This window comes from Malus sylvestris, chromosome 6 (genome assembly GCF_916048215.2).
Source record: "Malus sylvestris chromosome 6, drMalSylv7.2, whole genome shotgun sequence".
In the NCBI taxonomy this organism is placed as follows: Eukaryota; Viridiplantae; Streptophyta; class Magnoliopsida; order Rosales; family Rosaceae; genus Malus; species Malus sylvestris.
The window spans coordinates 977,788-995,996 of NC_062265.1; the positions used below are offsets into that span (position 1 = coordinate 977,788).

At 33.6% G+C, this 18,209-nt stretch overlaps 1 protein-coding gene across 2 annotated transcripts; it reads right to left on the reverse strand.

Moving 5' to 3' along the window:
* Window positions 1-10,147: 10,147 nt before the first annotated feature.
* Window positions 10,148-17,925, reverse strand: LOC126625372 (probable serine/threonine-protein kinase PIX13). 2 transcript variants are annotated; one of them, XM_050294472.1, is made up of 6 exons: window positions 17,732-17,925; window positions 17,088-17,458; window positions 16,013-16,148; window positions 15,380-15,513; window positions 15,116-15,239; window positions 10,148-10,732 (listed from the first exon to the last, which is right to left on the reverse strand). In XM_050294472.1, exons 1-6 carry the CDS (start codon window positions 17,796-17,798, stop codon window positions 10,278-10,280), a joined length of 1,287 nt encoding a protein of 428 aa, XP_050150429.1. In that variant the 5' UTR covers window positions 17,799-17,925; the 3' UTR covers window positions 10,148-10,277. The 2 variants fall into 2 exon arrangements, with proteins under 2 accessions (XP_050150429.1, XP_050150428.1); XM_050294471.1 differs by having other exon boundaries at window positions 17,088-17,497.
* Between the last annotated feature and the right edge of the window lie 284 nt (window positions 17,926-18,209).

Sequence of the window (18,209 nt, forward strand, 5' to 3'; positions counted from 1 at the left end):
AAAAAAGTTGATGTTTCACCGTAAAACCAATTGGAAGTAACCAAATTACTTTATAAGCACATACAATATCTATTCTCTCATCAATGTAAAACTCATTCTCGACATAATGTAGGACTCACATGCGTCCGTCAATTTGTGCCTAAATAACATTGTTGTTGTATACAGTGGCGAAGCCACGTGAGGGCGAGAAGTGGCGTCTGCCACTCCCCTCGCTGGAAAACATGACTGGAGCGTTGGTTCAGCCCCTCCCCTCGCCCGAAAACCCAGCTGGTGTGGCCCACTGCTGCTGTCGGTGATCTGGTTTTGTTGCTGCGCAGCAGAGCTGTTTTTTTTATTTTTTTATTTTTAAACATCCAAGCTTTTTTTTAAAACATCCAGGCTGCCGGAATTTGGGATGGGTTTGGTTCTGATCGTGTGATGCGGCGCTACCCTGCTGGTTTGGTTCTGGCTTTTCGAAATCTGCGTTTTAATTTTTTTTCTTAAAATACCCAAACCAAACGACGTCGGTTAGACTTGGGGTTTGAAAAAAAATTAATAAAACGGTGCGGTTTGTGTGAAAGTGTGGTGCCAATTAAAGATTGAGGTGAGGGATTGTGGGGACCGCCTGATGAAATTCAAGCACGCCACGATTTGTACTTTGAATGAAGATAATCAATTTTTTTACTTTGGTCTCATCTAAAAAGAAAACTATAAGAAAATAAATACAAAAAAGTTAACGTAAATCAAATAGAAATTTACAAGACATCATTTTTATTTAAACCAGAAGAAAATATGAAATTTTATATTTCATTTGTAAATTTTCTATGCTAAGTGGCAAAGGTTTTCGATGAAAATTGACTATCCTATAAAATATGAGTGGTAGACTTGGGTGTTAGGGAATGAGTCTTGTCAAAATCAACTGTAACTCCAAACGATATGAATTAATATTATAACTTGATTCTTATTGTATCTATATAGGATGAGATTTTTACTTGTACACCAGGTATAAACGTTGTATAAATATAAGCTTTTGTGTTATGAATCGTTCAGAATATATTTTCTCTATTAGGGTTTAGAGTGTCAATTGAAAGTGAAATTTTTTTGATAAAGAAATTCAGTGGAAGATAACAATGTATTACAAGATGGTTGCGATGTCATGCCTAAAGATATATAATTAATGACTAATCATTGTGATTTTTTTACATGGGTACTATACCATGTTTGATCTTCAAGACCTCGGACTTATGGCGACCTCAAATTTTTTACATAGGTACTACCGTGTTTTCATGACATGAAACTTCGTTGATAATAATTGAAATTTATTTGTATTGATAGATTATGAACGAAATTAATATTGTCTACCATTTAAAAGGATTTGGTTGTCTGCATTTTTTTTAACCTTTTACATTTTTAAATTTTGCCCCTCCTTCCGACAATTTCTGGCTTCGCCACTGGTTGTATATCCACTTGTTGCCGTGTTAAGAGAGTGCACAATGACAGTGCTGATTCGATGAAGCTAGCTAACACAGCCTAAGAGAAATTAACAATGCGGTTATATATATTATCAGCTTATTTAGTACATGATTGTGCCAGTTAACTACAATGCATGCATATGGAGAACTTTCATTATTTCGCACAGGTACGTATATGACGACTGAAGTCAAATATGGACAGTGAGGTGATTGGGTGATATACATGAGAATTGATACATGGGGTTATATTTAGTATATGAGACAACATGTTCTGATACTATAAAGAAAGTTGATGTTTCATCATAAAATTAATTGATAATATAGAGAGTAATTCAACTATTTTATAAGTACATGTAATGTCTATTCTCTCATTAATGTGAAATTTATTCTCAACATAATATAAGACTCACATGCGTTCGTCAATATGTGCCTGAATAACATTGTTGTTGGATATCCACTTGTTGCCGTAAGTTAGAGGGTGCACACTGACAGTGCTGATTCCAAGAAGCTAACACAGCCTAAGAGAAATTAACGATGCAGTTATATATATTATCAGCTCATTTAGTACATGATTATGTCAGTTAACTATAATGCATGCATATCTAGAACTTTCATGATTTCGCATAGGTACGTACATGACGACTGAAGTCGAATATGGACAGTGAGGTGATACATGGGGCTATATTTTGGACACAAGTTTAAACATTAAGCCTTAGGCTATTATATTTAAACATGTTGAACAGTACTTATGATTTAAAATATAAATGGTTTGGAACGTTAAAGAAATTATGGAATAGGTTTTACAAAATGAATGTTAAAATATGTTAAAAATATTAGCGTTGTCAGATCATAGCCTATATATATATATATATATATATATATATATATATATATATATATATATTGTACGTTATCTTTCACTAGATATTGAGGAACTCACAACATCATAGTGCAGGCTATATGTATGATATCATATGTACTTTTTACGAGTGGAACTCATTTTCTCCTAAGATGGGTATGGGTTAACCAACTTTCTGCACGCAGCTTAATTTTCTGTGCAAAAGTAAAGGTCAAGACTTTCACTGCAAGCAAAGGCTCCTTTTGGCTAGACATGGCAAAGTGATCGATCACAAGTTGAACTGCATTGCACATATTATTGCATGCGTCTTTTATCTTTTTTTGCATGTAAGTAGTTGTAACGTTACATATATTCTGCTTGCGTCTTTTATCTTCTTTTGCATGTAATAGTAGTTGTAACGTTATTCGACCATTTTTTTTTGTAACGTTACATATATTTTGGATGAAAATGCTTGCATACCAAATTACCAATAACGTACAATATACCTATAGCTAAGCTAGTATTCTTTATATATATATATGTGTGTGTGTGTGTGTGTGTGTATAAGCCTATGATTAGTTACCCATCTTTGGAAGTAAGTTCAAATAAAATTAACAAGGATGAGAAGTCTTTCATTTTGAGCTATCTTTGCAAAAAGATGACAACTTGGCCAATTAGTGATATAGGTCTACCTTTCAAAAAGTTAGAAGAACACCAACGCAGAGAAAATCATTTCATTTATAGTACTACTTTGCACCCTTTGAATAGTTGGCCGGTTTGTTAATGATTGATAGGTATGCATGCATTTTTGAGATATGAATTATGCTAGGTAGATTAATATTTTAGACTAAATTTGTAAATTACGTGATGTGTTAGATCTCACATCGTTAAGAGGAGTGGATCTTTTATGCCTTATATGTACATGATCACCTCTTTTAGCAGAGGCCTTTTGGGAGCTTACTGGCTTTGGATTCCTTAGAAACTCCGAAGTTAAGCAAGTTCGCGTGAAAATTGTCACATCCCGGCCCGGGTCCCCACCACATCCCGAGCTTGACTCCACCGTAACACAATATTATTCGCTTTGGGCCTTGACCACGCCCTCACGGTTTTGTTTCTGGGAACTCACACGAGAACTTCTCAGTGGGTCACCATCCTAGGATTTCTCTCGTGCGAAGTCGCTTAACTTAGGAGTTTTGATGGAACCTGAAGTCAGTGAGTTCCCAAAAGGCCTCGTGCTAGAAAGAGATGGGCATGAACATATAAGACTTACAGGATCCACTCCCCTGAGCGATATGAGATGTTACAATCCACCCCCCTTAGGGGCCCAACGTCCTCGTATGCACAGTTCCAGCCAGGGATTGGCTCAGATACCAAATTGTCACATCCTAGCCCGGGCCCCCACCATATCCCAAGCTCGACTCCATCGTAGCACAATATTGTTCGTTTTGGGCCCCGACCACACCCTCACTGTTTTGTTTCTGGGAACTCACACTAGAACTTCCCAATGGGTCACTCATCCTGGGATTGCTCTCGCGCGAACTCACTTAACTTCGGAGTTCCAATGGAATCAGAAGCCAATGAGTTCCCAAAAAACCTCGTGCTAGGAAGAGATGGGCATGAACATATAAGGCTTACAAGATCTACTCCCCTGGGCGATGTGAGATGTTACAAGAGCAATCCCATGATAGATGACCCACTTGGAAGTTCTCGTGTGAGTTCCCAGAAACAAACCCGCGAGGGAGTGGTCGTGGCCCAAAACGGAAAATATTGTGCTACGACATAGTCGAGCCTAGTATGTGATGGACCCTGGATCGGGATGTGACATGATGTGTCACCAATAAGTAGTAAGCATCTTAATCAACACTTCAGTAATAATTTAATAATAACGAATCATGTCATATAGTTTATAAAATATAGTTTAAATGAATGATCTTTCTAGCATTACCCGATAAGATATGTATAATTTAAAGCGATAGACGTTTACGATAGTAATTCTACCATCTAAGTGCCACTTTTTAAAACAATAATATTTATACTAAGAAGTGGAGAATTTGAACGACTAGTATTAATGAATTTGTCATCTATAAGTTTCGAATCTAAAACTTGTACTTACGAGTAAAGATAAATACAAATGGATCGTAATGCTAGAGACATTATCGCTTTCTTTTTTATTCACAATATTAGAGAGGCCCAAATATAATACCTCAAGATATGTTTTTATACTATTATTAGGCTGTTGCAAATTAACTTGCTTCTTTGGTGATATTTTGCTGACAATATAAATAGTTTCAATAATTTGGCTATTAATTGGTTGCTTGTTTCCTACTTTGTTCACTGTTAAGCAAAAAGGAACCTGAAATGCAAAAAAATAAATGAATAAATAAAGGAACCTTGTAAGTTTAATTTGTTTTTCTGCTGTCACCAGGATAATGCTGGCAGGGCAGCAGATTCGAATTCTGGAAGTTTAAACCAAGCAGCCCCCTCCCTAATCAATCCGAGAGTCAGTCAGTCAGATTTTCTTAGTGTCTTTTTTCACCCATTGCCGTGACTGATAGGGATCCAGATAGGTAGAGGGAGGAAGATAATTAAAATGAAATTAACAGATTAACTAATTTACCGTATAAAATTAAGAAAAGTATTAGGTCAAACCAGTAAGTAGCTGGTGATCATTATATATAAGGAAAACTAATGAAAAAGGCTTGAAAATTTTGAGTTTTAATGTTTTAATGATAATGACAAAATAAAGGGTAAAGTGAATAGTACCATGATAATACCATGCAGTTTGGGGATGGGTAATTAAGTAAAATAAATAAAGGCTAGAGCTGCATGCTGATTAAGATAAAAATGATATTCATTAAGTAGGACAAGGGATGGCACGAGTACACTATTGTGGTGATGTTTATTATCAATAATACGAAAATACATGAAGAAGAACTAACACATGTTCTTATATTATTGACATAGAATGCAACCATGACCATATACCCATAATATACAAGTCATTCTGCCATGTAATAGTCATGGGTACACTATTACGATGACGTTTATTATCAATAATACGAAAATACATGAAAAAAACTAACACATGTTCTTATATTATTGGCATAGAACGCAAGCATAACTATACATTCATATTATATAAGTCATTATGAAATGTAACAGTTGGCAAGATGATAATCTATCTAAGGCTAAGTGGGACTAATGATGCGAGTGATAACCAGATTCTACTTGTAGGACCAACTCTTCACTCGGTCAGCGACTCACCACACCGGATGATGATTAATTTGAGAGAGAGAGCGAGAGAGAGCGAGAGAGAGCGGGAGGAGGAACACAACACACTCGGAGAAGGGGCTTTTGGCCTTTTAGATTTAGATTAGGCTTTTTAGCTAGTTCAAAAGAAGAGAAAAAAGAAAAAAGAAAGAAAAAAGAGAGGGATTGCCATTCAGGTTCATGATTGCCACTCATTGGAATGTCATCATCACCATCAGCGGCACGCCTGGACTGATGATATATATATATATATATATATATATATGGCCTTTCAGCATGTTCATTCTCCGACTCTCATAAACTAATTTCGATAATTAAAGAAGCATGTGTTGAATAATAAGAAAATAAGTTTTTGAGATTGATAAATTATGAGATAATGTTTATATTCTTCCTATTTATGATTAATGTATCTTCTCCATATAAACATCGGAACCATTCATTCTTTCTATCACATGTTAAAGTTCATGTATGCGAAAAATTACACAATTTGGAAAATCTTCAGCCATCCATATTCATCAAACAAATGGTCGTTTCATCATGAGGATGATACTTGTTATCAAAATCGTCGTTTGGTTTTACAAGCATTGATGGCTAAATGATCTTTAAATTGAATAATTTTTTGCATATATAATTTTTAGATTATAAAGAGAAGAAACGGATCCAATTATGATATTTATATGGTGAAGATACACTAATTATAAGTGGTGAAACAAGTAGGTTCCCCAATACAAATTTCATAAATTATGCGAGTGTACGTTATTTTATTAGGGAATAGTATCCAAGTTACTTGACTGTTTTTAGGGGGTAACAAGTATTTCATTAATTGAATAAGAGGGAGAACTCAATCATTAGGAATACCATTTCATGATTATAAACGTAGCAGAAATACAATACCAAACCTACCCATATAACCACATCCAACCAAATGAAAAGATAATATTCACCAGGATAAAATCTTGCATCTCTTTCTAATGAACTTGCAAAAGATGACGCTCATTCGACAAAGAAGCCCTGCTACGAGACATCATGAAAATATTCTCATAGAGTCCTTTGTCAAATGACAAACAACTAAACCACAACAAAAGAAAAGGATAAATACAAAATAAACTCTTCATAGGTATGATTCCTCAATCACAAAAGATCCACACCTAACCACTAGGAAAGATAAGCACACAAGGCCCAAGGCCTAAGCCCTATAAGCCGGACCTAACACCGTCAAGACACATGAGGTAAACATAGTACCATCACTTGAAGACTTTGCAACAACAATAAAACATGATTGTGAATCCCTTGAACCACTACAACTACCCAACAAAGGAAAGACCAAATCACTCTTTGATAAGCTTGCAATTGTCGGCAAAAATTCCTACCATGATTCACCTCAAACAAATGTCGAGCTTCCTCTGCATAATCCTTGCCAAACACACAAACCACAACATCACCACCTCAAATTTGAATAACAATTGTCTCTTTCAGATCTGTGGTTGGACGATAAATTATAACTGCTACAAAAGCTCTCCTCCTCAAAAAGAAAGTGACCACAATCAAACCACAACTTACTATTTGTGTCTCATTAGTCATCACATACAATTTGATCCCACAACTTTCTCCCGATCTTATTGGGGTCAATGGCTTTCTGTTTTTATGTTTGTAATTTTTCTCTATTTATGCATGTTATTCTAACCTTTTCTCTATCGTTCTAATTTTATGAGATATCTCCGAACTCCGAAGAGACTTGTATTTTTAATCTGCCCTTTGCATTATTTAACACTTAATTATTATCTTGCATGGTCTTACATAATTTTAAATTTATTCGTCTATCTGCATACTTATCTTGTTTTGTTTGGTCCTTCCAAAACCAAACGTAGATGTCCCATATAGATTTGCAATCTGCACAACAACACAAGCTGCCATGTATAGCTGTAGTCTTCTCTTCTATACATGATGCATGCATGGATCCAAGTACTGGGATGGGACTTGTATATCTCCAGCCGTGAAGTGATAATGTCAGAATGAGATTCCAACTCATTCACATGATAAAGCAATAAAATGTGAGCTTATGTTTACACTTTCAAATGTGAAGGTAAGACTTTAATTTCGTCAGTGTCACGTCTCGAAAATCTATCATGATTTAGCAGTACATAGAATTCTAATAATGTATCGCTCAATTGTCAGAGCGTTCTATTCCCAAATACCCTCAAGATACATTGATCCCTTTCTAAATAAGTGAAAACTGGTGGATCAAACGTTATAATAACAACGGAAATTGAAAATATTTGAAATAATTACAATCGGCAACCGAAGGTAACAATAGTATAGTAGTTCTATGTAACCATAAATATAAATACTGAGGAGTTGAACATATTTTTCCAAAATTCTTCGTCTTTGATAATAAATTCTTTGGATCTCACAATCAATGCCTAGAAAACTTTCCCTACAAGAAAATATCCCTATAACAATTTGAGATTGGCGTGTTGAAACATATAGACAACATGAACTAGAAAAGTGAGCAACAACTACCCCCATCTAGTAGCTATTTGGTTGTTGTTGCTAGAGTAACAATGATGTTATCAATGTGAAAATGGTGGAAAAAAGTAATATATATATATATATAGGGAGATTATATTCACACTTCTCAAATTACTTTCCTCACACCCTTTTAATTTTTTAATATTTTTCTATCAAGTGTTAGTGGTGTGTAGAAAATATTAAAAAATTAAAAGAGTGTGGGAAAAGTAATTTGGGGTGTGTGAATATAATCTCTTTATTTATATAGTATGCATTAGTCACCATTGTGCTATAGCTATTACTTTTTAGATTTTTGTCACATTTTTCTCATTGACAACATCATTGTTACCGCAACAACAACAACCAAATAACCATGGAAATTGAAGGTAATTCTAAGGTGCTAATATAGATTATTAATAGAGATTGGAAACTGAAGGCTCAAGTGTTGACTCCGACTACAACTCTCCGGATTGGAAATTGAAGGTGATTCTAAAGTGCTAATATAGATTATTAATGGAGACATTCAATTACCATGAAATATCAGATCTGTTGTTCAAGGTATTTGGCAAGATCTCACGGTTTTCAGTTAAACATAATTTTCGTGTTGTCTAGCAAATTTAGGGCATGCTTTATGACCACATTTATGTGTTTGGTTTGGAAAATCTTCTAGTTTAGTATTACTAGGTTAAAATTTGACTTGTATGGGTAAGAATTTATAGAGGATCCTTGTTGTAATTTATTTCGGCTTTCAAAAATGATGTTTGAGGTATTGATGTTAAAAAACCGTTTCATATAAATTTTTCTCATCGGGTTGAGTTGTAAGAATTTGTGTGGTCGTTAGCTTTTAATAATGAAGCAAAATATCGAAGATTACGTCAAATTACAACATAAGCCATAAAATACCAATTTGGCATTTACATGTGTTTGGGCTTCATTTTGTAATTAGCCCAATAAGAAAGAAAATACGGCTTGGTGGGTTGCCTTGAACATTCCATTTAATTACTCAAACCCCAAATCTTTTTAAGGCCCAGTGGGTCAAAGGGGCAGAAATGTCTATGCAGATCAACCAACTTGACGGATTAAAATTTACTTTCTCAATAGGAAACAGTTGTGCCCTGTACCACTGGAAATATATGGAAGTAATTTTTCTGAGAAATTTTACGGTTCGTGATTTCTAATTTTCAAGAGGACATTACGACGTAGGCTAGTAAAACATGTGCGGAGATTTTGAAATAATATAAGCTGTCAAATCTTTATTAATTATTGAAATCCTCTTTGTCAACAAAAAATGGGTGAAAAGACTACTTAATCTTCTATCACAAAAAAAAAAAAATGATGAGCAATAATGTAATTTCACAGGTCCAAATTTTACTGTCTTTTATTGGAGCCTCATCTACAGGTGATATAAAATAGCTCCAATTTTTAAAAAAAACAAAAACCTCCTACTCCCCCACGTTCTCTCTCTCTCTCTCTCTCTCTCCCTCTCTCCTTCTCATTTTCTAAAAAAAATGTGTTCATACACACAAAGTGTGTAGGCAAATGCTAGTTTCACTTAAAGAAAACGTCCAAAGAACAAGGGAAGCATCGAGAAGAGTTCAAGACCAACCTAAGGTTCAGAAATTAATTAAACATGTAACCAATACTAAGAATGATGCATGATATGAACATATAATGCAAATACCTTCCGCCTAAATTGAGATTCTAAATTATTAAGTTGTTATTCCATACGATTGATAGTATCATAATATTTATCAGTTCATATCAACGAAATGATGAAGCTTTAGACTATCAAATTCAAGGACATAATAGCTTGAATCATTTTTATGCACGGTTGCTCCTTATACAACGAAATGATGGAGAGTTATAGGAATTATTTGGGTTTCACTCTTCCATGCTGCACATGGGATGGCTAACTAATTAAAACCCTAACTCTAGTTCAATTCAGATACAACTACGTAGACCAATTAGGGTAGAACATTATTAACTCTAACAAGTATAAGGTATAATTAAATTGGCATGTTTTTATGGAATTATATAATGTGTGAGCGCAATATTAACTTAAGTTTTGCATCCATCGACATTCAATAACACAATTTAAACTAGTTATATATGATAAAACATCAACGCGTGAAATACAAAGTAGATAAGTACAATACAAGGAGAAAACACCTCAATTCAAAACTTGTTACAATGCTACAAATCTTGATTAATTAGTATACACGATGTTGAGAACTAGCTCTAACACCGCCATTCTTTTGGTGATATGGAGACCTGTTACTACTATGATGGTTATGTGCTGAAGAATATGGTTCCTGATCATGTCCTCTCCCATTGGATTTTGTACTTTTTGGTTTCTTCTTAATTTCGTTAATCTTCTCCAGAACTGTCAAAACCTCTTCCATAGAAGGTCTGCTTTTAGGATCAGGTTCTAGGCATTTGAGAATAAGATCAGCTGCTTGGAAGGCACCTTTTAACGAGTATTCCTCTCCAAGCCCTGGGTCCATTATATTCTTCAGCAACTTTTTCTTGTGAAGCGACGGCCTCGCCCAGTCTACCAAACTGTACGCGCAAGATGGCCGATTACTGTCAACTGCCTGTAATCCCGTTAGCATCTCCAACAATACGACACCGAAACCATACACGTCGCTCTTTACGTACAAGTGCCCTGCAGTTGAACATGCATGTTAAGTGTTTGGAAAATGTTCATTTGTAGGCGGTCATCAACTAGGGTAAAGTACCAACCCTCCCTCACCACCGGAATTAACTCTAAGGGTTATATATTGCTCAACTACTTTACATGTAGAATTTATTTTTTAAATATAAATAAATAAATAAAGGCATATAAGGAACCAATTGCAAAATATTTGCTACAGACTTTCTCATCGTCTTATATTATAGAATATATTGAAGTCGTATGATCTATTGAAAATGAAAGATTATGTAATCTAAATCTACTCCTCCTTGTTTGAAAATATATAGTAGAATTACGTATATAAATGAAATACATTACATCTGCTGATTTAAATACTTTGAAATTTAATCACTTTTATTGATGAAATTGTCACAGTGGGTCGATAGTATGATAAATAAATAAATAACTATAACTATAACTATATATATATATATATATATATATAGCAGTCAAGTCAAGTCACCTACACGTACGTTAAGTAATGTTAATAGTTTACTGTATGTATACTCTATACGTACGATAAACTGATACTAGCTTAAAAAATCACTTAGCAGTCAAGTCACCCATTGCAAATTTTTTCTTGGCCGTAAGTCAATATATTATAATAGTCTCTGTGGAAATCGTGTATCTCTGACTGTTGAGAAAAGTAGGTTTTTCAATCATTGACTCAAATCTCGTCGAACCCCCATTAAATGAAGAAATTTTTAATTGTGATGATATTAAAAGTAGTATATCACGTGTTTTAATAAGAATAATGAGAAATTTTATTTTTTAAATTATTAACTTTTTAGTACACATATCTCATTATTTGTTTAGTGACAAGCAATGTAGCACTCCGTGTACCGGTTACATTGAAAAATCTCTCTACCAAATGGACATAGGTCATCTTTGGATCCATGTATCCTAATTTACCAAATTCATGTATCTGGATCATTAAAATTTGATCCAACGATTAAAATTATTATAATTTTTAAAATGAATTCATATTTGTAGTTGTTGAATCAAATTTCAATGATTCAGATACAAAAATTTAGTGAATTAAGATACATAAATCTAGGGAGGACCCATGTCCCCACCAAATGCAACGTAGAGTTTCTCTCCTTTTTCCACTTGATCAAAAAAATTCAAAAGAATAAATACTAGGAAGACGACATATTCCAAAATGAAAGTCACTACTTGAAAAAGCTGGTTCTACTGACAAAAGAGTGATTTGCGTATATGAAATAAGACACTTTTAGATTCAAGTCCAAAAGTATAGATTATTTTCTGGACTCTAGTTATTTAATTACATATTTTATACTAATTTTGTCTTCTTAGATAAAGTTATCTAAATTCATTAACTTTTGTAATAAAGTTATAATATAAAAAGAAAAAGTATGTAATACAATTAATCTGTGCTATAGATAGATTATGAACAAAAACCTATAATATATGTAGATAAACAATTACACATATATTATACCTATAAACATATGAAACCTAACTAAAAGATACAAAAAAATTTATATATCTACAAGCAAAACACATTAATCAGTGATACATGTTGATATAAAAAGAATCTTTCACATAGATAGAAGTTTATATACATTTTCATGTGAATATATATAAATAAGGAGATTACATCCGACTATTGAATTGATAATTGTATTAAATACTTGTAACTAGAGGGAAAGTTCAGCTAAGCCACACAATGGACAAACTAATTTGGTATTAAATTTATTATCCACGGGATTTGAACCTAAGACCTCACACTTCTAAGTGAAGAGGAGTACCACTAAACCGTAATACTGAGTGACATTATTATTCTTGATAATGATATAAAACTGGATTCACGTTGGCTTAATGGTAAGGAAGGCAAGTAGGGCAGATCAATGTAGACAGGACACCAACGACCAAACCATACAATATATATGTACATATATTGTGTATCCAAAGACCAAACCATACAATATATATGTAAATATATTGTGTATCTTTTACATATCTTTCATTAGTCTAATTGTGCGATTGTACATGAACTTGTTGACTTTATCTTCCATGTGATACTGGCTAAATAGGAAAGTGGGAATGTTTTATTGCCTGTGCAAATCAAATAGCTTGTAGAGAGCTAGCGTACTTACGTACGAATTCTAGGTTTTCTTTTGGGAGGTAGTAATGGAAGTAAATTTAAGCTAAACACGAAAATTAAAATGAACTTTCTTTCGTTAACAATTATTATGTGCTTCGATACACCAACCATCGAGAATATATTTAGTGTCTCCATAACACCAATGTGCGGTAATATTGCATACTGTAATACGAATAGACGACAAGGGTAGTGAAAATAATCTGGCTCGCCAACATTCTAACAAATCCATAATCAATAATGAATCTAGTGTGAAAAGTTTAGAGTTCTTGAATTAGGTTAGACATATCAATGATTGGACGTATATTACTATTTATGGGGATGCTTCATCATATATAGACAGGACAGGATCCACGATGGGTCAGTTGATTCCATAGACCCCAAAAGGTTGGTTGAGGAAAGCATTGGTTGACCTCTTAGTCATCTGGATAGCAAGCATTTCGTGCACGCCGTGTGTTGAACTTTTACACATTGTTTCTTTTCGTTTATCTCTAGTAGAAGGTTTCAAGTTTCAAACTAAAGAAGAACTTTGGCTTAAAGTGAACCTACCCTATTAAATCCTGAGCCCGTTCCTGAATCTTAATTAGGGTTTTGCAAGAATTCTCATTTTTTTCCTTTTGATCTCTACCACTCTGCAAGTTGTGAGAAAATGTGGGTTTCTTATGAGCTTTATTATTTTCGATTTTGATATTCTCATACTATCCAACCTTTGGCCTAAAATCTAAAATTTTTAGCCCAGAAGATTTAGATTTTAACTTAGAAACAGTTTTTCTGCTCCAACATAGCCTAAAATTTTAGCCCCATATTATTAAAGAATGAATTTAGACTAATTTTTTTCTTAAAGTAACTTTTTAAAAAATTATGTAGACTATCCTAATTTAATTTTATGAACATTTTAACCTAAAAATATTTAAATTCTGACAAATACTGAAAAATCACTAACCGACACTATGAAAAAAAAATGAAACAAATGAAATATTTTTTTTTAAATTACTTTAGCCGTTAGATTTAAATTTGGACCTTTAAATTATTTTTTTACGTTGAATTTCATCAAATTATATTTTAACCGTTGGATTCAATCGATTTATAAATATAAAACTAAATAAAATACACATATATGGTGGGCCAACCCTATTAATCCTGGGCTAAATTTGCCTTTCATTTGAGTTTTAGGTTTTAGGCCACATTTTAGCATTGGGTTGGGTTGAGTTTTGAGGGGAAATAGAAGTGGAAATTTAAGTTTTAGTTCAGGGTTAAAGAAGGTCTGGGTTATTTTGATCTTTAAATTAATTGCCCTAATTTTTCGAAACAGAGTGATATTCTCACTGTCTTGGGATTTGTTAATGGTTCAAGACTGTAGCCTTTTGTTTGTTTCCCATTTTTAGTTTTTTGTACTTGGTACAGGGGATCTGATTTTTTGAGTTTAGTGTTTTTGGGAATTCCCTGGTGGGTAATACTTTTTCAGTAATATTAGTTGATAGCTTGTGCTAATTTGATTACATGCTATGATTAATATGATTTTATTAGTGGATAAAGTGATTAATTAGTTGAGCTTTTCTTTTGTTCGATTGATATATGTAAAATTATGGACCGATATTACAAGAAAAACTTTGTAGAAGCTAGTTCGGAATCTACAGATATTTCGACTAAAAATCTTGATTCGAAGGAGTAAAAATGCTGAATTCTCCATTGTATATACATATACACAATAATCCCTTACTAAACACCACCAAGTGGCTCAGGGCCAGTTTAGTGTTGATGTACGTTTGTATAGAAACTACTTAGTGTATTATAAATAATCAAATGTAAAGAGAAGTCGTTAAATGTTTGGTCATAAATTTTAGAAATTAAGATAACATATGGTAATTATAATTCATGGTGAAGGATTTTGTAGTAATGTCCAAATAAGATACTACAATAAAAAAGTTGAAGAGTACATAATAGATTATTATTATTTGAACAAACGATATTATTTACACTAAGAGAGTGGGGAGTTGGTTAAGCCTCACAATTTTCTTATAAGAAAAATGTTAGAATTTAAACTAAAGCCTTGCTATTTTCTTTTGAGGAAAAGTTCTAACGAAATGAAGATTTAGAGAGTTATTAATTGCACTTTATAAAAACTTATCATGCACTTCCTTGTAAAATACAAAAAAAAAATCAATGAAGAGTAGTGCAAAATGATATTTTTAGTGTCACAAAAAATATATTTATCTTGAAAATTGTATTACCGGTTGCAACATATTCTGGAGCTGCATATCCCTGAGTTCCAATAATACGTGTGGTTACATGGGAGTTTCCATTCATCGGCCCTGTCTTCACCAGCCCAAAATCCGAAAGTTTTGCGTTGTAGGCCTAGATAACAAAATTACCAGCAAGAATAAAAGTCAATAAACGAAGAAAAAAAATGTCAATTTAGAAATTTGTGTTTCAATTTCTTCTACTTTGATTTTTGGTAAATGACAAGGAAAAAAAACAAAGAAAGAAGAACGTACCGGATCGAGCAAAATATTGGAGGCCTTAAAGTCACGGTAGATGACTTTTTCTGAGGTGTGCAAAAAAACAAGGCCTCGCGCAGCTCCAATTGCTATCTTTAGTCTTATTTCCCATGGAAGTGGTTCTTGACCTTCTGTAGAATTATCATGATCTCTTGTTAATCATATATATTTACTGCCTACTTTTTGACTGAAGTGTAGTAGACCAAAACAGACATGCATGCAATATTGCATTACAACTAATTAATGTGAAACATGTGTGTATTCCAGTGTTTAAAATATCGATATCGGTAGAAATATCGATATGTAAATTTGTGAAAATATCGACGGGCATATCGAAAATTGATATCGGTTATTTTCGATGGAAATGACGAAAATTTAAATTGAAACTTTAGGGATTTTCAAACACTGGTTTGGACGAAATATAAAAGTATTCGATATTTAACAAATGTGTTAGAAATATCAACAATATTTGTCGATTTTAGCCTAAACTTAAAAGTTTATCTGATATGAGGTGAAGCCCCATTTCCAAATCTTTCTTTGATTTTTTTTTGGATATTTACTTTAAAATATTGATTGTATCGAAGAAGTTTTAAACATTGATGTATCCTTGTTTATATATGTTAATCTTACTTCTGAAAAGGTGGCCTTCCAAGCTGCCTTTCGGCATATATTCGTAGACAAGAAGGAATTGGCTTTCTTCACAGCAATGTCCCAGCAGCCTCACAAGGTTTGGATGATGACACTTCCCCAAGAAATTCACCTCGGCCTGCATATATACCAACCCAACTATTTAATATCATATATGGAAAGAATTAACTATTTATTAATTAGTCACTGCTAATAATTTATTTTCATGCAAATGCAAATATGTTTTGTGTTTATAAATGGAAGACCACTAAGACCAAAGCTAATCATGATTCATCAGCCGCTAGTACGTAGTACTGCTACCTTAACAACTAAAGCCTGCAATCATGGAAGTCATACTGTTCGATCCACTAGTTTATATATATTAGGGTTTTTAAGGTTTATTGGAAGGATAATGCTAGGGAGATTAAATTTTGAGACAAAGTTTTGAAAACTAAAGGACATGGAAGTTGATGATTGATTGATTACTTAAACGTTGATAAACGTTTTTATTACTCTTGGTGACACATCATTTAGTTTGCAAATTTAGTTTCTCTAGCATTACTCTTATTAGAATCACATTTTATGTGTTAGTGAGAGATGATTGATAAACATTTTTTTTTTTTCACTTTTTGAAAAAAAAAAAATTTATTTATTATAGTTGTTTTTAACGGAAAACTGAAAGTTTTGTGAGTTTCAAATTTTGGTTTGATTTTAATTTTTATAATCATTTTTTTAACTGAAAACTAAAAACAATTAGGAAACAAGTTTTTAAAAAATTTAAGTATTAGTTACAATGACATCTTGTGCCCAATAATTCAGGCCATGTCTAACATGAGGAGAAACGTTTAACTCAAATGTAGGGTGCCACATGCTTAATTAAGCCATACTAATTAATAATACTAGGCATATGATCATGTCAAGTTATATATACTAATATCATGAAAATTAATTTTACTTGGCCAGCAAAAGCAATTAAGCCTTTAGCTAGTAGCCAAAAATATTGTGCATATAAATATGTGCATTATATTACTAATCTATCGGCAAACCCTAGCTAATTAAATAAAAAAGAATTACTTGCCTGCCATTCTTGGTGACCTTGATAGCTGTCTTCGCTGGACTTCTTGACTGCGACGGCCAAGCCAACGCCGACCTTAGACGGGGCATATGTGACGGGATCGACCCAGCCCTTGAAAACCCTTCCGAAACCTCCCTCTCCTAGTATTGTATCTGGTCGAAAATCTCGAGTACACTTCTTCAGATCTGCTAACGTGAACTCTTTCAACTTTGGTATACATTCAATTGGAGCAGCTGTTGCTGCCGCAGCAGGAGGAAGAGGAAGAGCCACACCTCCAGCTGCTTCAGTATAATTCTTTCTCCTCTCCGTTGTTCCACCAGTACTTCTTTTGCCACTAATATTCCTGGGAACTTTTTTGGTGCTGACACCTTTTCCTACGAATCCATTGTTCTTGTTAATGTATCTCGATGCTACTGCCAATATATATAAATATTTTCATAAACGTGCATGTGATTAAATTCTCTTAAATAAATTCGCATTAATGAACACTTAAAAGTTGAAAACCAAACAACTTTCATGGCAAAGAGAGGACGCAAGAAAATTGAAGTTTTCATGGCAACCAAACAAAAAATAAAGGAAAGAAGCGATTGAAGAATTTACTTTGGAGGGGAATATTTGTAGTAACTATGCATATACAATATATATACCTAGGGTAGCCGGCTTGGTTGTAGATGCTGAACTATGATTGACAGGAGCTCCAAAACAGATTCCCATGGCGAGCAAGCAACCGATCGATGATCACTCTCAATCTCCTGATCAATGGTTGATTCCTCAGCTGAGAAGCCAGCTATTTAATTTGATCCAGATATATAGTGATGTGGTCTTCTGGTGTCTGTCTCCAAGTTCCAGGAAAGAGTGGAAGAAGCAACAAAGAAATAGCCAAGCAAGAAAAAAGTAGCCACCTATAGAACTCGATATGTACGTAATAAGTGTGTACTTGAGACTTTTGCCTTTGGACTTTTTTCACAAACACTGAGACAGAGACATAGGCTTCAACATATATATTTTTTAAATACAACGATATTATTCACACTGTTATGTTGCTTTTTCGTATTATTCCCGCATCTTAGTCAATATATACTCTTCCTTGCCCAACATTTGTGCTAGTATTGAGGGAGAGAAGCT